We start from the raw sequence: 27577 nt of genomic DNA, 5'->3' as shown, positions 1-27577 counted from the left end.
CTTGGGTCATTAGACTTTTGTGCTTGGAGGGAAGGCCTAGACTAGGGCAAGGTTGCCTTTCCCGTACGCGCGGTGCTTCGCACAGAAGCACGCACGCCGCCGCCGTCCGTCCGGTCGGGTCGGGCTCGGGTTCGGGTGTGGGTTCATTAGATCCTATCTTTTTGCTGAAATTTTTGGTACGTGTTTTCCACACAAGTAGAAGAATCTTTTCTTTGTCTGTACGTGTTTGTCATGACTTCTTTGTCTGAACGTGCTTGTCTTGGCTTCTTTGTCTGAACGTGCTTGTCTTGGCTTCTCTGTCTGTACGTGTTTTGTCCTGGATCCCTTGTCTGTACGTATTTGGCTTGGCAGCAACACACTGCTCCATGCCTGACAAAACAACTTTTCTTGCACTATCTTTAACCCAACATTACCAGTATTTCTGTCATAAGCATGGGTTTTCTTTCTTGTTTGTAACTACACAAACACTATATAAGAGAGTAGTTGTAAGCTCAGAAAACACACACCACAGAGAAACATCTCTTCTACTCTCCCTCTGTTTTTCTGTAAACATCTCTTTTACTGTTTTAAGTTCTACCAAGCTCTAAGGGTACCCTCATTGTATGCTACATTGAGGGGTACTAACTGTAGTTGTATCCCGGAGGTGACTCGACAACTACTGTAGCATCTCAGAGGAGTGGCAGGCGATATTACCTTTAGGACAGCGTATCATATACGTGCCTCTACATTTTCTGTGCATCTCCAGCAACATCGGTTTGAGCTAAGTATCTTCTTCTCATTTACATTATTAGTAATTTACCCAACATATATCTCCATCATTACCTTTTCCTTGTCAAAGATCATCAAAAACCCTCTCCATCTCTCTTCCTTTCGAGTGCAACTATGGGGAGCGAAAGTGAACCAGCAAAACTTCTACTACCTTACCTTCAAAGAGCTGACGAATTGCAGAAACATGAGCCTTTAGTTGCTTATTATTGTAAGCCCCAACCATAACCCTAGTTTTCATATTTCAATTTTGTTCATCTCTGATTTCATTGCTATGATTTATATTTTACTTCTATGATGATTAAATTTGTTTGTGGTTTGTTTTTTAGGTCGACTGTATGCGATGGAACGAGGACTCAAAATTCCGTCGAATCAACGGACGAAAACTACTAATTCTCTCCTTATCTCGCTCATGAATCAGCTTGAAAAGGTCTGATTTGTTTTTCTTTTGAAATTTATTGATATAAGGAGACTTTTCATCGGTATAATTCTTATTAGATTATATTCAACACCGAAAATTGGGAATATGCTGATTTTGTTTATTTTTGAATTACAACTATGCAAGTGCATTAATCCGTTTATCAATCAGATTGTCCATAATCTTTAACATAACATACACATACTATTTGAGGAACATTTCAGTCATAGGCGTTATTCGTTTGAAGGCTTGTGATTCTGCAGTGTGTTTGTGCATATCTGATTTGTATTTTTTAATGAGTTAGGTTGATGTTAGTTTAGGTCTGCCATTGTATAAGTGCTGCATTATTGTTATTCGTCCTCCAAATTTTAGTTCATCATCTTGATATGTTGTAAGACATCTTCATTTCGCTATTGTGGTCTCAGTTGTTTCTTATTTCTTGTGACAGGACAAGAAGTCCATAAAATTGGGACCTGAAGATAGCATGTATGTGGAGGGATTTGCCTCCAACGTTTTCGCGAAAGCTGATAAGATAGACAGGGCTGGACGTGCAGACCTGTATGTCAAATTTTCCTCTTTTATTTGGTTAATTGGTTGTGTGAAATCTAAGTTCCACATAATAGTTAGATCCGTGTCTTCTTTATTACAATGAACATATAGCAGAGATGACTTCTTATGACAGTTTGTGGTTATCTGATCGATTCTTATTGTATGGGAATGTTTAAGGTGGGATTCATTAGATCTTAGGTTTCTCCTTCATGCATGCATGAACATTACATAGCACACTACTTAGTTGTGTATGAGATCTCCTGTGTTGTGGAAACTCTCCGTCATTTCATACTAAGTGATTCAGTATGTTTGAATTTGGCACAGGAATACTGCAAAAACCTTTTACGCAGCAAGTATCTTCTTTGAGATATTAAACCAGTTTGGCGAAATCCAGCCTGAAGTGAGTTCCTAACCATGATATCTGTTTTTACTTCATGCTTCTTATTTTTTGACAAATTGTTAGTGACCTAGCTGTCTTTTAGCAAATTAGTTTGCATTTGGAAACTCCACTAGCTGTGTTTGTACGATATATTGACAACATCCTTATCTTTGAAAGCTTGAGCAAAGGCAGAAGTATGCTGCATGGAAAGCAGCAGATATAAGAAAAGCTTTGAAAGAAGGGCGTAAACCTGAACCAGGCCCCCCTGGTGGTGATAACGATGAACTAGATGCTTCAGATGAAATAAACAGCTCATATGTAAGATTCTAAACTTTCAAAATTCAGTTAACATGCATGAATGAAGTGATGTAAATGGGTGAAGAAAGGAATAACTTACATGAGACTTTTAGCAGAAACAATAAGTAAAAACTGGAACTGGTTACTTAATTATAATTTTTTTGTATCTGCATAAAACTGGTGATGCATGAAAATCAATCAACACATGAAGGGTTGAGATTTGAAAATGATTTGAAGATCTTATACTGAAAAAAATAATAATGTATCATTGCTGCCAGGTATCTCTTATATAGAGTAGGGCTTAAAATTTTTGGTTAATCATGGTTTAGTACATGTTTACACTTGAGTTGTGATTATGTGTAGCTTGAGTTCTTGAACTGCATGTTCAATCTTCACTAATACATAAGTCTGAAGCATTCCTTTGTACATTAGCGAGGTATTTTGAACAATAGATATCCTACTCCTTTCACTTTTTGTTCGAATACAGATGTATTATTATTATTATAATATTCTTTTGTATGAGCAGGTTTGCTTTGATTTCTTTGGTACTTAGCCGCTTGAAGGTAGTAATCGTCTTGGAAGGATTCTCTAACTAGACTTCACTTTACAGGATGTTGGACCAAGTGAAAGCTCACCAGCTAATCATCATGGAATACCAGACAATTCAACTCAGTCCCATGATAGGGTAAACTACCAACCGCCAGTGAACTCAGCTACAGTACATCCTTCATATCCAACTTCTGATTACCCTTCTGATGAATTTTACCCTACTCCTTCACCACCCCATAGACCCGATCGTTCTGCTTTCCAACCTACTTCACCAGCTCAGAGACCGGATGATTCTGCTTTCCAACCTACCTCACCACCCCACAGACCTGATAATTCTGCTTACTTACCTCATCCACCAACTCACAGACCTGAAAACTTTGACCCTCCTCCGCCTTATCAGCACCAACCCTTCCCACATGAACCCCAGCAACCAGGGCAACCAACTTACCCTTCTCATGATACTCCCTCTTCGTCTTTCTCTTATCCTAATTTTCAAACTTACCCTAGCTTTTCCGACCACAGCCTCCCATCAGTCCCGACGCACCAACCATCTTACTATCAAGGTCCTGATAGCTCCTCCTTCTCTCACCAGTCACCTCCTCCCTCTGTATCTCACCAGTCGCCACCTATTGTATCTCACCAGTCGGCACCTCCCTCTGTACCGCAACACCCCACAACAGCAGAATACCCTTCTGGTAGAAGAAACTCAGAACCTGCTATGCAGGCTTTTCAGTATGACAGCAATTACCTACCAGCCCCTGAAAAGATAGCTGAGGCTCACAAGGCTGCAAGATTTGCTGTTGGAGCTCTTGCCTTCAGTGACGTAGCTATTGCAGTGGATTTCCTCAGAAAATCCCTTGAGCTGTTGACAAATCCATCAGCAGGAAGCCAGTAAGTCCTGCATTAAATATTTGAAAGCTGGGGTGTTTCCTGCTGTTGCTTGGGTTTTAACTTTATTTATTGTAAAGGTTGTTTGATATTTGGTTTAAATATATATGGGATGTCTCACTTTCATCTGAATACTTGGGCATGCAATAAAAAGGCTTAGGTTGCTATATCAGAAGAGCAAAAAACAGTTGCCACTATTATCTTTGATTATTGCTTTTACTTTTTTTATTTTTTATCATTGCTTTCACTTCTTTCATATCAACTTAACATCATATTCAGCGAATCAGCATCACCAGGTGAAAATTCAACTGGTTGGAAACGATTGACGTTGATGCTATTATCAGATGGGTACATGTTTTTGTACAACCAATTTTCTTAAGATGGGCATTTTCAATTTTTTTTACTGTCGCCAGAGATTTTGGTGTTGCATTATTATTGATGTATGTACGAAAGGCCAAAGCCCTTGAACTGGGTCTTTTATAAGAAATTTAGTTTATGGGTAAATTCAACTGGTTGGAAACCATTGACGTTGATGCTATTATTAGATGGGTACGTGTTTGTGTACAACCAATTTTCTTAAGATGGGCATTTTCAATTTTTTTACCGTCTCCAGAGGTTTTGGTGTTGCATGATTCATGGAGTGTTTATTGATGTACGTACGAAAGGCGAAAGCTCTTGAACTCGGTCTTTTATAAGAAATTTAGTTTATGATATCTCCGATCTAAGGTTTGACTTTTGAGTTAGAAATTTTCCCGAACCGGCAACACACTAAGACCAACATATGGGTCTGTTGGAGAAAACCCAAACCGTCACCACCGATAAGACGAAAAGGATACTTGTGCAAATTTGTCATTTTTCTTGCTGTTTAAAATGTTCATCTAGGAGATTTATGCATTGCCAGTACAAAGCAAGGGTTTTGCCCAACTTGAATAGTATCTTCTGTAAACACTAGAATTCAATTTGTCAACCACCAGTTTCCAAGAAACAAAAATTAGTTGACAAGGCTGAGAAAGAGCTGAAGAACAGTCAGAGCTGAAACTTTTTGTCTTTTACCTAGAATGACGGCTGTCTTGATTCGTGTAAGCTTGTCACCAAGTTCTTCTAGCATCAACTGGACACAATGAGCACCACAAGGAGTCCAAAATAGATTTGGGTATTCAAGCATTAAATCCTTCCCAGCCTTTTTAAAGTTTGAACCATTATCGGTAATGAACTGAACCACATTTTCTTTCCCAACATCATTAATTACCTCCTTTACAAGCTCACGTATGAAATCAGCATCATTGGTTCTATCTGACGCGTCCACAGACTTCAAGAAAACTGACCCTTTAGGACAATTCACCAAGAAGTTGATAAGATGTCGCTTTTTCCCATCTGTCCAACCATCGGACATAATAGAACATCCATACCTCTTCCAATGTACCCTAAATGTATCAACAAACTTCTTCATTTCTTCTAACTGCTCCTTGAAAAGATTTGTACGAATCTGATGGTAAGATGGCGCGGGCATAGCTAACATCAAAAGAAGAAACAAAAAAGGCATAAGTAAGAAAACAATTAAACCAAAAGTAATAAAAGATTACTGAGAGCACTATATACCTTTCCCATATTCACCGATTGCATATATCATTTCTTGGAAACTTGGACAACGAACAGTATTAAAAGATATGGAATTCTCAGTCATCCAAGCTGAAATGCTTTTCCATGCATCTTTCAGTAACTTCTCTTTCGCTGAACTGTTTCTTTCAAGAGTGGCTTGTTGAGTTTTACGGTGGTCTGTCTGCATGAGTAAATCTATGGGACCCCTACAATTACTTTGTCTCTTGAATTTTCTCTTCCTCTGACTCTGAACAACTTCTTGACTACCACTAGCACTTCCCACATTGGAAACCTTTTCAACTTCTTGCACATCAAGGTCCTCATCATCAGTATCAGCATCAGACTTCTCATCAGATTTTGTACGTTGATACATAGCATCAACATCATCCCTGTGAGATTTCTTTAACTTCTTTATATTGTCAGCTAGTCTAATTTCATTTATAACTTCAGCCGATGCTTTCAAACATGAAGAAACATTCCCCCTGATTTGTGTGATATGCTCCTTAAGCCTAGTAATTCCACCACCACGCATTTCTTTGTTACAAAGTACACAACTTAGTTTCTTCGGAAATGCAGGGTCTTTCAATTTAGCCCATTTCCATGCTGGATCTTTATTTTGAGTCTGAGTAGAGGACTGAGGCAGCATTGATCCACATGCAGTGTTTGAGGTGTTCGAATTGGATGCATTGGAAGAATCCATAACCACAACCTGAAATGAAAGAACTTAAATCAAATGCAGAAAATAGTAAGACATGCTACTGGTTCAAATTTTGAGTATGTCTAGAAATTCTAGATACTAGTAACATTATTGGTTGCTTTTCCGTTTAAGAAACAGGAAAGGATTGCTTTGCTGTGATTGGAGAAAGCTAGGCCTAGTTTGAATAAAAATGATGTACTGCATTGAGTAAATGGTTAGCTGGAGCGGGAACTCCTTACTGATTGATGCCAATAAGTGACACTAATTGGAGAAAAAGAAAACAACTACAGCTTACAAAGTTGCCTAGTTTCCCATCCATGGATTTGACTATCAATGATCGAAATCGAAGCAATATGGATTACTGTATCATGATTCTATCTGTCTTCTAATCAGTTAGAATAGAGGGGGAAATTCATATGCAGCAAATACTGAAGTATTATATGAAACCAGAACTAAAACAATAAAATTGAAGAAATGAACAAACACAGCAGTTAAGAACCTTGCAGACAAACCATCAAACTGTAAGCAATAAAAAGGATTACGACATAGCTTTTGTATCATCCTAAGTTAAGATTGAGAAATGAAGAAAAAAATACAGTCGCAATGAATTCATCGGTTTAAGCAGCAAGTGGTATGAAAGCCAAAATTGTGCCACAGGTCTCAACGAACATGCTTGAAGTAAGCAGCATATTGTTACTTCTAATGTTAACACCAGCAATAACAACTAATTTAAACAAATCCACGTTACTGTCAGAATAGATCAATGATAAGGCCAGTGAAAAGAATATATATCAAGGAAGTAATCTCTCTTTTGATTATGCTTAGACAAAAGACTGATTAAAAAGGCAAGAAGAGGAAACAGAGGGAGAAATTAAGCTTAGGCACACACACCAACAGGAAAGAAACCCAACTGTGGTAAGAGGAAAACTAAATAGCAGCTCACAGTGTGCTAGATTTTAACTGCCTACCCATCTAACAACTTTTCAGTCACTACAAATGGAAAAATATATGCATCGAAGCGACGATTAGCTAAGAAAGATATTTTTTTATCTTAAGGCATTAAACAGAATTTGCTGTAACACAGCAAAGTGATCAGAACCTGAAAGATAACTTACCACCAATGTAACACATGAATCAAGATGAAAGTGCGAAGCTACTAAGCTAGAGACGAAATAAAAACTACCAAGCCAACACACCACAAGAAATATTGCTCAAATATGAACATGCCGATGGTTGATATGAAGTGCTGTACACACTACCAGCAAACACAGCGCAAACAAGTTCATCATAGAACTTTTTCCTCAATTGAGAAATATCCTTTTTCCTCTTGTCACACATAAACAGCTCGCAATGCGGAAGACACTAAGTACACAATTAGCTAAAGCAAGAAATAGGAAAAATGAAACACGACGATGAGCTTCAGACATGAGAACACGAATCACATGGTCAAACAGAAGCATCCATATCAAATTGCCCCCAAGTAGTGGTTGTTTGCTCAGTCATCCTGTTAAGATGGTCATAGACTCATAGCATACAGTACAATGATTTTTCTAAACACAATCAGAAACAAAAATTGGTATCATACTATCATATATTAAGCATCTTGGACTAAATTGGTATCATACTATCATACAATTTCAAAAATTGGTATTCAACAATTCCCAATTTCAGATAAATCCTAATTACATAAACCCTAAATTTAAGAACATCAATCATCTCAACTTCGATTATAATCAATAAAAACATCATGCATCAGTCTATTTTAACAAAAATAAAGAAAGGGTTTGGATTACTTACTTGTTTTCTGATTGAAAACCTAATCTTCTCTGATTGAAAACCTAATCTTCCTGAAACTCTTTCTCAAACCCGACCAAGTCACCAAACTCTCTAGTCTGACTCTTCTATATCCATCTATATCTACTTCTCTCGCTGTAAATCTTGCTCTATCGATCCAACTACCTCTCTTTTTTCTTCTCTCGATCTGTTTCTGGGTTTTTTTCTTTCTCTGCCAAATTGAGAAAGTGATGTTAAGTTGTTAACTCGAAATTTCTCTGTGTGATTTCTCGCCCGGAATTCCGGTTTATGTGTAAAATCTCGGCCGGATTTTCGGTTACATCTCGGGCATTTTCCGTTTCGGCGGAAAGTTGCATTCCGGGTTGCGTTGGTCCGGAAACGGAATTTCCGGCGGAATTCCGGCCGAGATGGCCGAAATTGACTACACTGGGTTTGAGTTAGAAATTTTCCCGAACCGGCAACACACTAAGACCAACATATGGGTCTGTTGGAGAAAACCCAAACCGTCACCACCGATAAGACGAAAAGGATACTTGTGCAAATTTGTCATTTTTCTTGCTGTTTAAAATGTTCATCTAGGAGATTTATGCATTGCCAGTACAAAGCAAGGGTTTTGCCCAACTTGAATAGTATCTTCTGTAAACACTAGAATTCAATTTGTCAACCACCAGTTTCCAAGAAACAAAAATTAGTTGACAAGGCTGAGAAAGAGCTGAAGAACAGTCAGAGCTGAAACTTTTTGTCCTTTTTAATTTAGGACAAATTGTGCCCGAACATAATTGTTGATACCCAAGTTGTACTCTTGTTTTAAAAACAAGTTTACTCTTCCTCTTTGATAGTTTATCTCCGCCTCTCTCTAACCTTTAAATTCGTCTACGGAGGAACTTCATTGACACCATTTCTTAACTTCATTCTGCATTCCATAATCAAAAATGGGACAGCAATTAGGTAGTCACAGGTGCTTGAAAATAGATAATAAGAAAAACAAGACAACCAACAGGCGATTTCAGCTGCACTCTCAAGAGAAAATGATATGCAAGGTAAGAAGGTTGACCCTTGAGGAATGTCTTTTGCAGTCTCCAATGCTCAACCAGGAGTTACTTGATGGAGACATTCACACGATCAGAACTTCTTCGAGGGTTTATCCATCTGCTACTACAAATACTAGATTGCATATTACTCCCTACCCCAACTACAGTTCTAAACCGTTAAAGACTTTTCCTAGGCTGGGGATGGCCATGGTAAAAGAAGATGAAGACGAACATGTAACATGTTTGTTGTCTTCTGCATCTTCTTGTTCCGCTTCACCAAGAAGAAGCCGAAATGGGAAAACAAGGAAACGCGTGACTTTTAGGGAGCCTGAAGAAGCTGATATTAAAATCTTTTACTCCCCAGAACAAGAATTTACAACAAAGCGACAATTGATTTGAGTGATTATTCAAGGTGGTACATTTTTACTTTTAAGTACAGTATTGTTGAAAACCACTAATCCTACATTTATGGTTTGACTCATGGTGTTGTCGGGTTTTGGTCCTGCTAGTGGCTTGACTGCATTTGCATTTATATATGTAGCATTTATATATGTATTGTTTATCTTGTTTATTTAAGGTTTAAAACCTGGAGGCTGGCACTTTTTGACGTGAAATCTAGTGTTTTGCGGAATCTCAGGCAGATTGGGATATTTTTCATCAGCGTATTGGGCACGCCCAGTTTGCTAGGCTGCCTGCAAGTTGTTTTGCAATTCGAACTACAACTATAGCTAGTAAACCTGGTTAAATTGGGGCCTATATAATTTAATTGGAGCCTATAGCTAGATGACAAAAAAAAGCCATTAAAAATCACTTCACGCCACCCTTTATCAAAATAATTACCAAACTACCTATTTTACCCCTGATTAACTAATCATATTAGGGGTTAATTTTGTTTTGAATGTGAGATTAATTAATGTTAGAGAGTTCATCAAAACATCAACATTTTGATTTTTTTTTTCGTAAAAGTTACACAGAATCGGTTTATGTTCATTCACTTGTAAACTGATTCTGGATTGGTGTTTAGAATTACCAGAGGACATCCAGAATCGGTTTACTTTTACATGATTTATAACCCGATTATCAAAATCGGTTTTTTCTTATGACACATATAAACCGATTGTTTCTTTTCATTACCAATTTTCATTCATCGCATTATTATTGTAGGATGCATTTAGCACATGCATTAACCCTTTTAAACTCCTAGGCGACGCTAGTGGACGAGTTATAGTCTCGTGAGGGTTTACATAGAGGTCTACCCACAAAACCTTTACAAAAACTTCTAAAGCCATCAATCTTCCTCCGACGAAGACGATACCGCATCCAAGTAGTCTGGGTTATCCTCCGGGATTCTATCTGCCAAGAAGTGATAGCTTGCATCGAATGCGAATGCTTCCCCCTTTACTTCCAAGTAGCGCGCTTTCACGACTTCGTGCTACAAAAACACAAAAACAAGCTCATATTTGTTACTGGTGTTTCATTGGAAGATAAAACAACATGGGTTACGTAAAAAAAACCACAAATTTACTTACAAATTGTGCTATGGACAAGGTGAAGGGGCGAGCGTTAAAAATCAGAGGTTGGAGAGCTAGAAAAGCAAGTATCGCATTTTCGATGACTAGGTGCCTTTCATGGATGGCTTGAACACTTCTTGCGTTAGGATTTCCAAATTCTTGGATAAATTTGTTGTGTACTTTACCCCAAAAGGTTGTTGAATCCTCCCTTTCGGAGGATTGACGTCTAAGACGAATTTCCGCATACCATGCCTTCGTGATTGCCAAATCTTCCGCGGAGTCGAATGATGCCATTTCTTGTATGTATATGTATGAAATGAGTAGTTGTGGAGTATATGGAGTGAGGAGGAATAAAATGATCAATTTTGGGGCAAATGGGGTCCAAGGGTGAGGTCTCTATTTACAGAGAAAGTCCCAAACGACTTTTTTTTGAAAAACGTGTAATAATTTGAAATAATCGGGCTTTTAAAAGGACTATAAAATACGATTTTGTTTATATGCCACAAGGAATCGGTTTTTATTGCGACCAAAGTAAACCGATTAAAGTCATTTTAAATTTTGAATTTTCACCACACTAATCGGTTTATATATTTTCATATGTGATCTGATTCAATAACATCTAGAAAGATTGGCCTGCATAATCGGTTTACATATTATTATATGTGGTCCGATTCCAGAACATCCAGAAAAATTGGCCAGCATAATCGGTTTACAATGACATATCGAGTAAACCGATTCTTGACATGTCAGGCTACAATTATAGGCAACACATAAATATAATTAAAGCTTCAAGTTCATCAAGTTCAACACAAATATCATCCAAAATAAAAACCTTAAAATAACAACAAGTCTTGTAACTTAAACTTTCAATATTTATAACTTAAACATACAAATTTAAACAGCAGGAACACCTGCGGCACCACCATCAGCAGGAGCAGGAACACCACCATCAGCAGGAGCACCAGCATCACCACCATCATAAGGAGCAACATCTTGCATTTGAGACATTAGTTCCCACATTTCTTGCATTTGTGCATGGGCCTCCCTCCCAGATGAAATCCTATTTCTCCTCATCCTGGCGAAGGTGATGACCTCAATAAGCTCTTCAAGTGAAAGCTTATCAATCAATTCCAGGGCTTGTTCAAGCCGGGTTTCAGCTCCATACGCAAACTTGTATAGGTTCCTCACCGGAACTCTTTGTGGTTACCTCAAGATATCCTCATCGGTTAAATCGCGATTGTAGAATGGTAGGTGTCCGAAGTCCATTCTACACAAAAAATAAACAAAAATCAAATTAACAATCGGTACATAAAGAAATATATGTAACCCGATTCCTAAGAAACAACCAAAATCGGTTTATGTGGTACATGTATAAAATCCGATTCTGGAAGAAAGATGAAAAGACTATACTAATCGGATTATACATATTACATATCTAAACCGATTCTGGCTATATATTTTCATATTTCATTTCTAAGTCAGAATCGGATAATGTTAATCACTTAATCCTAATGTAACCCGATTGTTGTTCATGCTCTTCATGGTCGGGAAAGAATCCAGAATCGGTTTATTTGATAGGTCAATAAAAACCGATTCTGGATTGAATCAGAGTTTTGATTTGTCAAAACGATGATTTAAAGATGTAAATCAATAAGATAAGAAGATGGGTTGATGGAGATTAGCTTCTTCTTGGTTGGATTGAAGATCGTCGGAGTAGAGGATGAAAAAAAAATTGATTAGGGTTTTGAGAATTTGGACAGTTTATGATAGAAATGGAAAGATTTTGAGAATTTAGAAAGTTTAGGTTTTTTTGATTTTGGATTTACCAAAAATAGAAAGATTAGAATTTATATGAGTGAGATTTAGAAATTAATGTGGGGGTAAATTATTACTTTTAATAAGATTTGGGTGTCTAGAGTAATTTGGGGTGTGAGAAGGAAAAACCTATAAGCCCCAATTAAGTCATATAGGCCCCAATTAAACAAAAGTCCTGGTGGAATGAAGAACCAGATATATTTTGATCAGCAATAGTCACCCACTGGACCTAGCATTTCTCCTGACTAACCAACTGCAATCCCCAAATGTCATGCACTAATAACTGTACCTCTTTATCGGTATGCTTTTTCTAACAAACATTCCCTTAAAATGGATATTTTTACCAAATTCCAGCTAGGGTTACTAAATTCAATATGAAACAACTCTTATCCTGAAACGAAAGCTATATATAACTTCAGACAAGTGCACATTCCTGTTTTCACTTACAAAAACTCAGATCTCCATATCAGCAGGAGATGCAATGAAATTTTAATATTCCAACCCAAGAAAGAAGTCAAGGAATAAAGGTTTACAGGTAAACATAAATTACTTATCCCTTAATACCACGTAGTTGGCCCCATTGAACTTCTGTATCTTTGAAATGCGCCTCAAAATTGCAGCGAAAGCATCTTTGTCCTGCAGCAATACACTCCAACCAAGTTAAGAAAAGGAACATAAACTACTTACTGGGACAAAAAGTAATAGAACAGTAAAACTTTCGCCATATATAATTCACAAAAACTTTTGGAAGAAGAGACTGTCCAGAAAACTTATTCACTCTTCTCTCCTCCCTATATATTTGTGAAATGGTGATAGTCAGATCTAAGAAAGAAAGGACAATGTCTAATTTATGCTAGTGTAATCTGTCAACATGGACACAATGACACCAAATTCTAAGCGTGATTTTTGCTCACCAACTTGAAAGGTTGGTGCACATACAACCCATTCAAGGCACTGAAAGTTATTACAGATCAAAGGATTGTGGCATGGGGTTGTTCGAAGAACCCCACTGGCTAAATGACTTTATAATGGTGCTGAACCTCTGTTTCGAGTGTTAACCAAACCATGCATTCAGACTTCAAATGCATCGGGAGTTGGTATAGAGCTATAAAAGGAAATACATGGTATTATCCACAAACAAGAGACTTATGTGCAAATAACCAGTGAAGTGACCAGAGGTATTGTGGTGTTAATGGGAAGTCTCTGTCGACATGGCAAAATCCAGAAAAGTGCCTGTCCTAGTTAGACAAGTAAATGTTACTTGAACTGAAGCAAAAGCGGGCGAGATGGACATTAAAAAAGTGCCTAACAGCATACCTCTTTTGACTTCAGCCTTGCTTTAAATTTTGCCACGAGGTCTTGGGTCGTTACTCGAGCACCTTGTACCAAGACAGCCCTGATTTCTTCCTCGGTAACAGGGCCAGTAGATTGATCTGCGGGAGCTTTGGCGGAAGACGAAGCTGAACTCCTTGACGGTATGGCGTTGTTAACTTTGGAAGCCGATGCAGACCCCTCTTTTGCAGAAGATTTTGATTCCTGAACAATTAAAACATCATGGAGATTGTTCAATCAAAAAGATACTTGAAGTTGATGGCAATATGATACAACAACACTTCCCTGTTTTAAGCAAAAACAAGAACTTACATTTTCCGCCTTCACCTTTTTCAAAGGTGCACTATTGGCAACTTTACCATCATCCCCAGATGCTTTTCTCTTTGACTTCGTAGATTTGGATGTAGTAGATGGGGTTGCACGAGTAGATCCCGATGGCGCTGCTTTTGCAGGAGTGTCAACAGGTTCTTCTTTAGGTGTATCCTTCTTTTTTGGAGCCAACACAGGTGACATGCTCACATCATCATCCGCTTCCTGCAAACGAATCACGGTAAGAAAATGACAGAAAATAATGCATGCAGATTAAGTGAATTCAGAAACTCTCAGGTGAAATAACATGAGCTTACATCGTCATCATCATCTTCCTCTTCGGCATCTGAATCATTCATTCCAGCTGAACGTCCTAGCAGCTTTTTTAACTCCTTCCCAGATTTGCTCAGTCCACCACCCTCCTCTTCATTAGCCTCATCATCATCATCTTCGTCCTGGAAATATGTAAAAACGCATGAATCCTTGGAATTCATATCCACTAAAAATAGTTCAACACAGATTTCCGTAATCCCAGTAGGTTGAGTAAGTCCGAGTGTTGAGCTATTCCAAAATAACATCAGTTGAATCCACCAACACCAATATATCTACGGTTCACTCTTGCATTGCAAACATAGGGGACTTTATGACAAATAGAATAGCCAAAATCGTCATCCCACAGACATAAGTTTAAATTACAGAGGTATCCTAGCAAGGAACACACTGAAGATGCGATAATGTGATAAAAGATCACTATTATAATATTGAATGCCACAAGTTTAAATAGTTTTTCTTGCATCTACTACTTTGGAATATTTATATGACACGATACTTCACATCCTTTGCTTGCAAAAACTCTTCGGGGTTTAAAGCTGCTCATTTTACGAGCAGTACAAGAACTCCAAACCTAAGGTCACAAAATTGAACTGCACCAATTCCCTTGAATATTACTAACATAAAAAAAAAAAAAATCAGTTGACATCATTAAAATCCTTGAAGCTGCTACTCAACTGCCACTGCCAAGTTAAGATCCCAGAATCCTAAACTAAATAACTACCAAGTCCCCAAGGAGAAATTAACTAAGTCATCTCATGAATTTTTCTGAAGCAGATTAGAGTGCACGACACATTCCCCTAATTCGAGAACATAGTAACTACCTATTCACCACCCAGCTCATGCTTACAGTATGGTACTCCCAAAATCATCCATAACACCAATCATGTAATGGTTTTTTACCTGAACCTCCTATGAGGATCAGAGTCGACCAAAGTTTTTAACATTTACATGTAATAACTCCAGTTAATGTCTAATCTAGCAATTATTACTTAAAACACCAACACAATAGATAAGACTTAAAGTCGAAAGTAATAGACATTATAAACATTAGATTTACCCAGCAGAAAATTATTTTGCAGGTCAATATATTTAACTGTCTATGGAATTTCAGAGGGCTAGTATACATTTTTTTTAAGAAACTCTTTCCAGTAGGAAGATGACGCTCTGAAAGAGTATAGGAGAGTAACGCATAATATGCCAGAGGGATTACTTAAGATATAAAATGGGTCAAACCTGCTTGATTTCTGGGGGAGCAGGAACTTCTGGAGCTAAATCTTCTCGTTCCTCGGGATCATTACCAACAGCTTCATCATCATCAGTGAATATTTCTTCATGTTCCCAGTCGTCGCCTATGAAATATTAGCAGCAAATCAATTTCAGAAAAATGCAAACTGAAAATTGAACTTTCATACTGCACGTGCATGCCTAAAGTGACTTGATAAACATCTTAAATCCTTTAACAGGCGCCGATTCTTACAATTAGGTTATAGATGAGAGAGATTTGTTTTATGGATCCTGAAAAAAAAAACACAGGTCGACCATAGAAGGCGTAAATCTTAGACTCAACAATGTAATGACCTCCAGTTTAGGATTTTGAATTGGTGAATCACGAAAAGCCTCAGGTGGGCCACAGATTATAGAGAATAAAAGTATCATATGAACAGAACAGCTAAAACAAAACGGACACAGACAAAGGAAACAGACTGTCTAAACATTTTCTAGATGCATATATGCTGACCCAGAAGTTTTCCGTCATAATGAACTGTTGAAATCAATGAAAAGCATAATTCACATAAAACAAGAACTAGAACATAAATTAATAAATACTTATATATACTGTGGGAAGCATAGAAGACAACAGTTTGGGCACAACAAAATAAACCTATCTGGTACTAGGATGAGTAAGAACAAATGAAACGTCACAAAGGTACTTACCCTTCTCAATATCGTCGTCATCCATGTCAAGATCACCTCCCCTTGGACCTTCTTCATCATCATCGCCATCTTTCTTGTTGAGTCCGAGTCTATTTTTCCTTTGTGCTTCCTCTTCTTCATCCTCGTCCCCCTTATCTGAGACATTGCCTTCATCTTCATCATCATTTGTTTTTTTACGTCCTCCCCTAGATCCACCAGCCTCCTTCTCATCCCTCTCCACTTCACCAAAAGTAGCTGCTCCACTATTTGCTACTTTCATCATCCATCTTTCATACCCATCAGCAGTCTTTCTCCTGTTCTTCATCTTCTCTTCAGCTTCTTCCAGGGTTAGTTGCTTATACTGTGCAACTTTGTTAAAGTTGTACCTACATATGAACCAAATGACAGAAGGTCAACAATCAAGAAAGTACAAACAAACAACATGAAACACAAGAAGGTCAACTATCTTAAAAAAGAAGAGCAAACTTTGTAGAAGGAAACAAGAAACCAGCAGCAGGTACAAAGAGTGATACATCATAGGATTCATTTAGCATATCTTAAATTGATGCTTTACCAGGAACCAGCAGGAATAGCAACAAACTCCTTCCCTTGCATCATTAACAGATAGTAACTTGCACATTGTGCACCTTCAAGGTGTCCATGATACTGAAATTGGCCTGTCTCATCCTCCAAAAGCCAAGGTTTATTCTTGAACTTTTCCTGATTAATTTCAACAATACACCAAATCAGTTAATCAACAGAAAGTAACATACCATGAGTGAGAAACAATAACCACTTTTTAAAGCCATCTAGAATTATAAAAAAGAAAAACAGAAAAGAAACAAAAGAGAATGAGAAAAGATTGTATTTTTTACTGAAGAACATAAAGACGCATTAATATTTGCAAGCTAGAAAGTTGAAACAACAGTAAGCAACCAAGAATTATCATAGTAACTGGCAACCTAAATCATTCTTCATCATCAAGAAGACAGCAAACTCTAACATAATTCAGCTCATTCTAATTTCAAATGGTAGTACACCCAATCATTTCGAAACAGAACAAGGACCCAAGTTCAAACAGATTATATCTAAAACTTTAATGTCATAATTTTAATCAGAAACCAAAAAACACTAATCAAGACGAACACTAGACCGAAAACTAATAAAACAAGTACCCGCAAGGTATCTGTAACTTGACGCCCCGCAAGTCCCTCTTTTCGGAGCGCCCATTTATTATCAGCATTTTTCTTCTTAGAAAACCCTGGGACTCCTGAAACAAATCTGCCAATAAAGTAATTCTTATCACTAGTAGAACATGCTCGAACATTATACTCCTGCAAAAACCAAAACCCAAAGTCACATTACAATATAAAATCGATGTTCTGATATTGAAAAGGTAGTTGTTCTTAGAATTAAGTATACAATAATTGTTTAAAATTGAAAAGAAATGCATAAAAAAAAATGGAACTAACCCTAATCAATCGAGTGATTTGAGTACCGCAATCATAACACTTAGCACGATTCTCAGTCATTCGTTTTCCACAGTTCAAGCAGAGTGTCATATGCTTGCAATTGCTTCCGTAGAGATCAGAAGTGGATCCGCAACCTCCACATGATGGCTTTAGCTGTAAATCAAACGACATGTTTGCTTGATCTTCTCTATTTCCCTACAAAAAAAGAAAAAAAAAACCCTAAGAAATATCATTTCGGAGTTTTTATTACTGTTAATCCAAATTTCCAATTAGGGTTCTAAAGATTTGTCAATAAATTTGAAATTTACCTCTCTTCAAATAGATGTTTAATGTTTTGAATCCACTTTTCAGTTTTTTATACACGGAGGAGTATTTGTTTGCTCATTCTTCTTCCCCGTGAGAGAGAGAGAGAAATATTATGGCAATATGTCCAAAACGCTTAAAATACCGCAACTATTTCGTTGATTGTGATGAGTCGGTCGGTCAGTCGCTAATGTCTCCGATGCCCACGAATTAGGACAAAGTATTGCTAAAAAAGATTGAGGCAATCTTTTTTCTTTTTGGAAATAAAGAGATTCTGTTAAAAAAAAAAAAAAAATTTACGGATAAAGGCATTAAAAGATGGCATTCACAAACAGTGAAAACTAACAAAACATAGTACAAACATGACCAATTAGTTCATGCCAATAACAGCATTCCAGTTATGAACAATGTTACTGAAAAGATATCATCCAAGATTTTTGTATGTCTTGCCCAATTAAAAAGAGTGCATTTGACTGCAATCACTATCTAGTTCCAATTTTTTCTTCTGGTGCCATATATACGATTGTTTCTTGATTTCCAAATTGCCCACCAAATAGCAAATGGAAGCAGTCCCTAAAATTTGTGCTTCATCTTCTTTCCTTTCTTATTAGGCCATTTCCAGAGAGTTGCCTTTACGGAATCAGCAAAAACCCAGTCCATTCCGAAACTGCTGATAAAATAATTCCACAATTTAAAAGTTTCCTGATAACGAAGGAAAAGGTGAACATTTGTTTCCTGAGCAGAATTACAGAAAAGGCAAATGTCATGATTTGATTTTCCCGCTCTATATAAGAAGTCCAATGTAGGTGCTCCATCATAACCCAAAGTCCCCACTAAAAAATAAACTTTCAGAAGGATCGTAGAGTTCCACAACTGCTTATGAGGAAAAACAAGGTAGCCATCCACATCCAGAGATTTATAGCAATTTGCAACAGTGAATTCTCCTCCCTCAACAATCCATTTTATTTCATCTTCTTTATTTTGTTAATTATTCAATTCAGACTTATCTAAGTCATGTTGAGTTGTTTTTCCGATGACTAAATCTCTCGGATTAACTTCATTTGTAGTTGATATACAGTTCATATTTAGATTACATATATCATGAGCTTGGATTGTGTCAAAGGCTATGGTGGGGACTTGTTTGTACCTGAAACTACTTCTAGGAACTAAACATGATTGATTGACGATGATGATGTAAATTAGGGTTAGAAAACGAATTAAAGATGAACAAAAGAGACACGAGTTTAACATGGTTCGACAAGTGATGCCTACGTCTAGGAATGAATCCCGTAGGGAGATATTTTATTGATGATCATAATACAATGATATTTCTTCGTGTTAGTGAAAAAGCGGGGGTCTAACAACCACACCCAATACTTCGCTTAGCAATCTGTATGGACTAACTCCAATATACTTTCAAGATAATCAATTAGACAGTCGGACTCAATCTTAAGAAAAGTATATCCAAGAGTTATATCTTAATTTCTTAATTCAATCCGCAATCAAACAAATAGGAATTTGCGTGCCCGATTGAATATAAGAAATAACTTGGACGGTATCAAAAACCAATATCCAAGTGTCAAACAATAAAATAAACAACCAAAGATTGGATTCACAATTATTTGAACTTACGACACAACATGTGATATCTATCTTACAAAAACAAATGGTGGTTACCCCATCCAACGGTTGTAAATATGTTTTTTTGAGCCATCGTGGCTGAAAATGAAAACATAAATCGTGGGTGAAAATGAAGCCCCTTTTTTATCCCTAATCGTACGGGCGAGATCACTTCTTTCACCTATTCCACCCTTCAGTTACAAAATCTAATTAATACCAATCCAAATAACCCCTAAATTAGGGATTTCTTCAATTCCCCTCCCATTGTCCGCCGGTTACACAAGCCATTATCAAAACAATTATTTACAACATTCAATCCCATGCATACCTGATAATCAATTTATTACTTTATACGACCCCCTTAAAATGATCGACTACATAAATCTCGAGATAGGTTGTCTGTTGTCACCTTCCCAAGTTTCTCCATTTTTTTTCTTGAGCATACTCTCTGAAGAATACCAGGTAACTACTATCTTAGTCTGAATTGATCTTATTTTATATTTTTATTTGATTGGATTGTTAAATAACTCAGAGACCATCTCATTAGTTTCCTTTGGTATATTTGGATTTGGGTTTATTGGGTTTCTTAATATTGCTTAGTCAAATCTGTATACCCAAAACTAAACTAAATGTTCTATTTGGGGAATTGAAGAAGAACACGATACTCTCTGAGTATCATGTTTTTGTTTTTCTCATTTATAGAAATGAAGGAGTATCAAGATGCTCCCGTTTTATCTCAATCTTTGTTATATCAGTTTTTCCTCCCACCAGATACTTTTTGCAGAGGAGAACAATAGAAGAAGAATATTGGTGGTTAGTCTTGCTAAAGGAGTAGTAAGTAATACCGTTATGTGAAATTAATGGATAATGGTGGTTCTGAAATTTACACATTCAGAAACTGCACTTCATATGTATGTGGAAATGCTTGACTGAAGAAAGTACTGATGCAGGTTGTTCTATTTTCTTAATCAGGTGTAATATATGCAAATAAATGCAATCTATCCACTACCCAGGGAATCTCCGCCTTGGAAAATATTCTTGAAATGCTAGAAGTACTATTGATCTAACCAAAGCTATGCATGTATTTGTATCACATAGGACAAATTTGTTGTTGATGATAGTGGCTTTGACATCCGAAAAAAATAGCAAATTGTAAGTTAATATGTTAACTGATATCGTATATTTTAATTTTGACTCCCTGTTGTGTTTTCCAAATGGAGTTCAATATAAGGATTTGTTTGTGAATAATGGGGAACTAATTTTGATTTTGATACTTTATTGGATTTTATAGGGTTTAGATGGTAATGGATTGGGCCTCTGAATGGATTTGCTTTGAATGTGAGTCTCTCATGGATTAGGATCCCAGTTGCCAATTCCAAATTTAGCTGCAGCTAAGAACAATTTGATAAAATAGGTACAAGAAGTGTAGAGCAGAAGTGGCACAATTCATGAGAAGCAATGAGCTGGGCTAAACCTTGCCCACTTTATGAAATTGTAAGTTGAATATTTCTTTGTTCTTCCCTCTTTATTGTACTTGATAGGTTTCAATTATTTTTTTTATTTTTTTTTTCCAGATAAAGCCACCAGATTTGGCATGATTTCATTGGAATCAATCATCCTTCTTCGTATGATTAACTCAACAATCAGATTTTGGAAGAAAATAATGTAGGAAATGCAGTTGCCGCTCTATGGCTAGCATCAAAAGCAAAGGTATCATATTGAAGTATGCAAACCATTTTCTTATTTGCTCAAATGTTTTGTTTTTTTTATAAATTTTAAAGTCTGGGATTTCATTTTTAAATCCAATGAAAGAAATTTTGTTACTGAAAAAAATATTAAACAGGTTCCATTGTTTGGTAACTTGGTAGTTGCATTTGGTCCATTTTAATCCTATCGTTCTAATGGCCAATAGCCATAACTTTTGCAAACCTATATACACATTTTCTGTTGACTCCATATCGAACACCAATGACAAATTTACAAAAATTGTGTACTTCAGCATATTTTGTTCGTCACTCATTAATGTTACCGTATTTTTCATTTTTGTTTTGAGTAGTACCCGGTCTAAACTTATATTGCAGTGATGCACGGTTACATGTATATTGTTTTCTGCTACACATTTTTAAACTTTTCTAGAAAACTAATTTTATGTCGGTGAAATCAATTCAGTTCAATTTGTATTCCTGAAATTCACCTTGATAGTGTGATTGCTAGATGGAAGGAGTTGTTAAATTTGAACCTCCTTTATTAATTTGTTTTGTTTTCAGTTTAGCTGGGTTGTTTTTCCAGCTGAATGTTTCTTGGGGTTTCCTTTGTAGCTTTGTTACATATCTTGGGATGGGTCTGTAAATGTTTGCAGGTTCTTGCTAATTAATATATTTTTCTTTATCCGGCAAAAAAAAGAAAGAAATTAATTCAGTCCAGTTCTTTCAAACGAAGATTACGCTTCTCTTAATAGATTGAAATCTACTGTTAGACTCTTTCCATGTTTCGTTGCAGTAGTTGGTGTGAGATTCAAGAGCTAAATATCAGTAATTGACAAACCTGAAGAAGGCAAATGATGAGAGTCATCCAGGATATCCACTCTGAAAGCTTCATTTGCAATTGTAAGCCACATTCGGGATTCAACTGAATTAGCGAGAGGTAGAAAACAGGTGCAACTTTGTAAGGATGCTTACGCTTAAACAATTGAAGTTATGTGGTATTCTAACAGGTGCAACATTTTTTCAGTAGAATAGAGTATTGGCCACACATTCAAGTAGAAAAATGTATAATTCCTGACACCATGTCATTTTCCAGTCACAGTGATTACATCTTAAATGGCAAATCAAGTTCATCATTACATATTCTTTAACATGGTGGTAGTGCGCCTGTTGTGGGAAAGTCTTAGCCTTAGAATTCTTCCAGTTATATTATTAGTTTAGTCTCTCTTTTAATTAGGTATTGCCAACCGACATCAAACTAATGCTGAACTTTAGTGTCTGTTCTTCTAGACGTTGTTGTGTAGTGGCAGAGCCATTTTTAGGTGTGGTAGCTGGACCCAAACACTTTGTTATCTTTCGTTAGTTCGTTGTCAAGTTTGTGTGTTTGTAGGATCGTTTCTCTGCATTAACAATATATTTTAGGCAAAGGTGCTCACAAACTTTTACCTCTTTCCAAATTTGTAGGGCGAGATCAAAGTATTCAAATACATGTTAATTTTCGGTGCATATCATTTTGGGTAGAGGATTTGGGAAGATAGCATGTTATGGATTACTCTCAACATTTGGAACTGATTGGTTCATTGTATGCATTTTTTTTTTAGAGAATTTAGTCGTTGCAAAGGTGGCACAAAAATACGATACGCTAAAGAAAGACATTCCGTAGGTCTGGGATATTTGAATTTTAAGTGTTTGATAAGTAGGTGACCTGTTATGATAAAGTCATTGGATGTACTTCACCAGTCTGTGTTCGGGTTCACTTCTCTCCTTGCTCGATTGAATTTCGGGTAGACGTAATATGTGATCTACACATCTCTCCCGCAATAGAAAAAGAATCAAGTGACTGCTGCAGAAAGACATCAGAAGAAAGTTTGTAACTCAAGGTTCCATGTAAAATCACCATTTAACTTAACTTTGAAGATGCCGATCAAAAAAAAAAATCAAACTTAACTTTGAAGATGCATGCATAATATCGTAAGCTCTTGAGACTTTGTCAGAGCGTTTGATGTACTATAAAACTTATTTTGTCACCAACAGAATTTTCTCTCAAGTCTTATGCTGTAGATTAGGCTAAATCATCTAGAGAATTTAATTTGTGTTTTATTTAAGCAAAAGGAGACTTTTTCACCAAAATAAGTTGGAAATTTAATACTTTCCTAGTTGTTTTTATTTACAATGTACATGTCAATCAAAACAGTAGGATCGCCATTATATTGATGATGATGATGGTGAGTAAGCTATGCAAATTATGGTAGAAACTACAGTATAAGATAACAATTTCGTCACACACAATGCCAACCAAAGTGAGTGGATGTAGGAAAGAGGAGACGATTCTGACTGGGGACGGTTTATGTATTCAATAGTGCCAGTAGACAAGGGCCGATATGATCCAAATATACGCCACTTTCAGCTTGAAATAATACGCGTTTGATTGGGAAGATGATCATTGTTTCTTGCCGAAGTTGTTTACTTGCTCATGTTTCCATGGTAGGCCGTCCACTACATGAGATACTCCCATAACTTTTAATTTTTAATATTATTTTTTTCCTTGCTGTAATATATACTACCATTTACTAACATTTCCTGGAAGTGAAGGAGTATAACTTTCTTCATCTATTTCAGTCATCCGAACATACCAATTGATAACAGCAATAAATTGAGGATTTTGTTGTGTGCTAATAATAATACATCTAGGTGATAGTCTGGGTAATATTGAGTTTGAAATGGTCATTACTCTATTAGTTTTCTTCTACTTATCCACTCATAGTCTCCTTTACTCTACTCTTAAGTTGCGGAAAGATCCGGGATCTCTATGCATAAAATTATTTAAAATTAAATGAAAACGAGTTTAATTTGAGGGATTCTTCATATATATGTTTGTGTTGTACTAACTTCTTAAATTTCAGCTTATTTTACAGCTTATTTTGGACCGTAAAAATCGGCAAAAGCAAGACCTTATTTTGATCGGTCAATAGGAAAAAATTCATTGAAAAAAATGTACTTAAAGGGGGTACCTCAATCCAATAAATACAACTGACACAAAAAAAAAAGGAGACTGAATTTGGAGTCTATCACAAAAAAAAAAACCAAGTGGGAATAATAAAAAAATAAATAAAAAGAACGTCTCATATCCAACTGAAAGCGGCCGATAGAAATACGAGTCCCATAAAGATATCACCATGTTAGACTCCGCCCAAAGATAAGCTAATCTTAATATCTGGAATTAGACTTTCCAAGTTTCTCTTTTTGTGATTGAAGCAAGATCGTATAAAGTAACTTATTGATTTACAAACCCTTATAAAGTAAGGTATTGTATGTACATTACTAGAGATTATTTGCAGGGTTACTAGAGACTAGATTGAGTTAAAATGAGATTTATATATTGGTACTTGGGTTTTCTTGGGGCACAATTTTTTAGCTAGATTATGTTTAGTTTTGAGTTTTGTACGTGGAATGACCAGAGCCAGAGGTGCGAGTTCTAAGTGTCTCTATTTCAGGCAACAAACAAAAACCCAAGTATCTATATTTTGGACTACAAACAAACCCAAGTATCTATATTTTAAGTGGAGCCATCATGCTTTTTGTTTGCTAGATAAAATAGGCTTGTTGTGGTCGAGTCAGCCTTCTTTGTGCTCGTTTAGAATTCCCTTGCAGTTAGGATGTCAAACTGGTATTATAGTAGCCAATACAATGAGTATCCGACTGAGCAGCTTGGACATTATCCTTTTTATGACCACAGTGTGAATAGTGATTGGGAACGCAAAACTTTTGAAGGTTATGGTCCATACCATTGTGATCCCAATTACTATCCACATACCCACAGGTCATACGAGCAAAACAATCATTCTATTTCTCTAGAAGAGTCTCTCAAGAGTTTCAATGAGTCAACACAGAAATTTCAATTATTTATGAAAGAGACTTATAATATTCCGCTCCCGGAAGAGTCCGTAGAGCAGTCAACTAAGATGTCTCTAGAAGAGTCCCTCAAGCAATTTACTGAGAGTACAAATAGGATTGTAGAAAAATTTGCTCAAGATAGTCTTAAATACCAATATAGTGTTCCCAATACCACCCTTGAAAATAAGGATAGTTTTTATTCACATAATCAAGATGACGAGGTTAGAATTGGTAATACTACTTATTTAGATGGGGTTCGATCATTTTCATGTTACTATAATGATGATTATGATGAGGATAGTATTGATGAAGAACATAAAATATGTAGGCATAGTGATCAGGAATTTGTTACTCCGATTGAGCTTTATAATGATAGTGTTGTTTCTAGTACAAATCCAAATTTAATAATTATTCACCTATTCAAAAGTATGAGGATTTGACTAGAGATACCACCGTTTTAGACGATGTAGTTCATGATCCTTTAGCCTGCAGTGTGTTGGATAATCCATTATTTGATGTGCCTATCAGTGAATCATAGGAAGTAATTATGATTAACACCTTAGTTAATGAGCCTTTAGTAGAAACTTTCAGTGATAATCCTTTATATGATTGTGATGATGGTTTAGAGGAAAGAGTTTACCCTGAGAATATTGTTTTAGAGTCTAGCGATTTAGAAACACTAGTCTTAGAAGACCATAAACTCATAGAGATGAGTGAGGATGAACCTGACTTAGAAGAATCAATTGACCATTTCCAGGAATCTGATGACCTAGAAATTAGGGAAGTTGTGACTAGTCTTTCTAGAGACACTGAAAACTCTAAGTTTGGGGGTGATTATCATTCTCCGTGTGCTTTAACTCTTAGAAAGGTCCCTCACTTGGGACTTGATATATGTGCCTCAACCATTGTGCCAGATTACCGTCATACTAGCTCTCCCGAACCTAATAATGTCCAGGAAGAAGTTCAGTTGTTAGAATCCCATCCTCTGGTTGATGTGGTTTACCCAGGCTATGATACCCAGATTGATTTTGTTTTCCCACCAAAAACTTTTATTCCAATTGTGGGAACATTTGAATTTGAAATGTGTCAGTTATTGAGTTTTGAGACTAAACCTAATTACTTTAGGAGATTAGGGTCGACACATTTGTTTAAGGAACACCACCACTCTCATTGTGGTCAGCTGCGTAAGTCAAATTTGATTGACTTAGAGGATCCCCAGTTATTTAGCTTAATTTTATGTGCTTCTAAATTCTTAGTTGAGTATTTCCAGACTCTAGAACCTGAACATTCGGATCTAACTTATGAGGAATTGCAACCCATGAAAATATTTTATCTAGACCCTGTTATAGAACCTGAACCTGAACCACAGCTAGATGTAGTTGTCTTAAACAGGAAACTAGACAAGGGTGTGCTTTATTTGCTAATTTTCTTGGGATGTTGCAGATTCATTTTACTTGTGATAGCCCTATTTGGTTTTGGTGATCCACAGTTATTCCGGCTATTACTTAATGATTCTATGAGGTGACTAATTTCTTCTGATGTCTGGCTGAAGACTTTAAACTTAGCACTTCTTGGGAGGTAACCCATGCTCATGCAACACGGTAATATCTTTCCTTAACTCCTTTTCTTCAATTGGTAACAGTTTCTCCTTGTTCATGCTTTTAATTTTATCTTTAGAACATTGAGGACAATGTTAGATTTAAGTTTGGGGGTATGGGAAAAACTTTTTAGTTGCAGTACATAAATAAACTCCAGAGCTTAGAAATTTATGCTTATTAAGGTTGGCACTAACCAATCTAAGTGGATGGGAACATCTTGGTTGTAGGAGTTGAGGAACCAATCTGATTAGATGGAAACATCTAAAGAGTCTATTCATAAAAGCACAGAGCTCAGGTGTTAGAATTTTAAAAAAAACATGGTAGTTTCGCCATATCTCGTTGAATCCTTTTCACCTTCTGTTTTTATTTTCTTATAAGTGATTGGGTGAAATAGAGTGACTGAGATACCAAAAAAAAAATTTGAGACCAGACCATCAGACCAACCAGAATAAATTTAATAAAGTCGACTACTGGTACCCTTGTATATTCCAGTTGTGTTGACCTAGAGTTAGGATTATCACCCGCTGGTTCTCTTGTATATGCCAGTTGTGTTGATATTAGTCAGACCGGTATCTCAGTCCATTAGGATAGGTTCACCTTAGTCAACATCAAAACCATCTACGTTTTTCTCTACATCCATCTTCTTAATCTTTCCATGTGATTGGTTGACTCCGGTTATGATGTACAGAAACTATCTGAGTAGAGCTCTGTCACTTATATGAATTTTAGTATGCTTGAGTGCAAACTCGTGTACAGTAATTGGAATTTCGCATCAGGGTACTTCCTCCTATAGTCAATGATTGTATG

At 36.5% G+C, this 27577-nt stretch overlaps 3 protein-coding genes and 1 long non-coding RNA gene across 13 annotated transcripts; 2 read left to right on the top strand and 2 right to left on the bottom strand.

Moving 5' to 3' along the window:
• Positions 1–771: 771 nt before the first annotated feature.
• On the top strand, positions 772–4078 carry LOC113336903 (protein HOMOLOG OF MAMMALIAN LYST-INTERACTING PROTEIN 5-like). The gene is made up of 6 exons (XM_026582604.1): positions 772–976; positions 1095–1195; positions 1632–1741; positions 2057–2132; positions 2289–2429; positions 3019–4078. The coding sequence occupies exons 1-6, from the start codon at positions 883–885 to the stop codon at positions 3850–3852; spliced, it is 1356 nt and encodes a 451-aa protein (XP_026438389.1). The 5' UTR covers positions 772–882; the 3' UTR covers positions 3853–4078.
• A 630-nt stretch (positions 4079–4708) lies between these two features.
• LOC113336753 lies at positions 4709–8364 on the bottom strand. Its single transcript, XM_026582423.1, has 3 exons — positions 7939–8364; positions 5445–6153; positions 4709–5357 (listed from the first exon to the last, which is right to left on the bottom strand). Exons 2-3 carry the CDS (start codon positions 6142–6144, stop codon positions 4837–4839), a joined length of 1221 nt encoding a protein of 406 aa, XP_026438208.1. The 5' UTR covers positions 6145–6153; positions 7939–8364; the 3' UTR covers positions 4709–4836.
• A 4314-nt stretch (positions 8365–12678) lies between these two features.
• On the bottom strand, positions 12679–18116 carry LOC113336871 (transcription initiation factor IIF subunit alpha-like). The gene is made up of 10 exons (XM_026582564.1): positions 17961–18116; positions 17653–17847; positions 17356–17514; positions 16755–16900; positions 16202–16566; positions 15500–15615; positions 14251–14388; positions 13937–14158; positions 13610–13828; positions 12679–12928 (listed from the first exon to the last, which is right to left on the bottom strand). Exons 2-10 carry the CDS (start codon positions 17821–17823, stop codon positions 12839–12841), a joined length of 1626 nt encoding a protein of 541 aa, XP_026438349.1. The 5' UTR covers positions 17824–17847; positions 17961–18116; the 3' UTR covers positions 12679–12838.
• Positions 18117–19772: 1656 nt separating this feature from the next.
• Positions 19773–23350, top strand: LOC113336638. 10 transcript variants are annotated; one of them, XR_003353984.1, is made up of 5 exons: positions 19773–20037; positions 20548–20727; positions 20867–21069; positions 21150–22218; positions 22880–23350. It is a non-coding gene; the product is annotated as an uncharacterized LOC113336638 (long non-coding RNA). The 10 variants fall into 10 exon arrangements; XR_003353981.1 differs by having other exon boundaries at positions 22743–23350; XR_003353980.1 differs by having other exon boundaries at positions 21150–22229.
• Positions 23351–27577: the final 4227 nt, after the last annotated feature.

The sequence above is a fragment of the Papaver somniferum genome, unplaced genomic scaffold (assembly GCF_003573695.1).
Source record: "Papaver somniferum cultivar HN1 unplaced genomic scaffold, ASM357369v1 unplaced-scaffold_154, whole genome shotgun sequence".
NCBI lineage: Eukaryota > Viridiplantae > Streptophyta > Magnoliopsida > Ranunculales > Papaveraceae > Papaver > Papaver somniferum.
This window is presented reverse-complemented; position numbering and strand designations above follow the sequence as displayed.

Excerpts from the sequence above, each read along its gene's own strand:
- LOC113336871 (XM_026582564.1), bottom strand. The coding sequence starts at position 17,823 with ATGTCGTTTGATTTACAGCTAAAGCCATCATGTGGAGGTTGCGGATCC. Across the intron at positions 16,901-17,355 it reads AAGTTACAGATACCTTGCGG|GAAAAGTTCAAGAATAAACC; the intron begins GTACTTGTTTTA and ends GAAATTAATCAG. Across the intron at positions 12,929-13,609 it reads CAAGGCTGAAGTCAAAAGAG|GACAAAGATGCTTTCGCTGC; the intron begins GTATGCTGTTAG and ends GTATTGCTGCAG.
- LOC113336903 (XM_026582604.1), top strand. The coding sequence starts at position 883 with ATGGGGAGCGAAAGTGAACCAGCAAAACTTCTACTACCTTACCTTCAA. Across the intron at positions 977-1,094 it reads GCCTTTAGTTGCTTATTATT|GTCGACTGTATGCGATGGAA; the intron begins GTAAGCCCCAAC and ends TTTGTTTTTTAG. Across the intron at positions 2,430-3,018 it reads ATGAAATAAACAGCTCATAT|GATGTTGGACCAAGTGAAAG; the intron begins GTAAGATTCTAA and ends TTCACTTTACAG.
- LOC113336753 (XM_026582423.1), bottom strand. The coding sequence starts at position 6,144 with ATGGATTCTTCCAATGCATCCAATTCGAACACCTCAAACACTGCATGT. Across the intron at positions 5,358-5,444 it reads AATCGGTGAATATGGGAAAG|CTATGCCCGCGCCATCTTAC; the intron begins GTATATAGTGCT and ends TTTTGATGTTAG.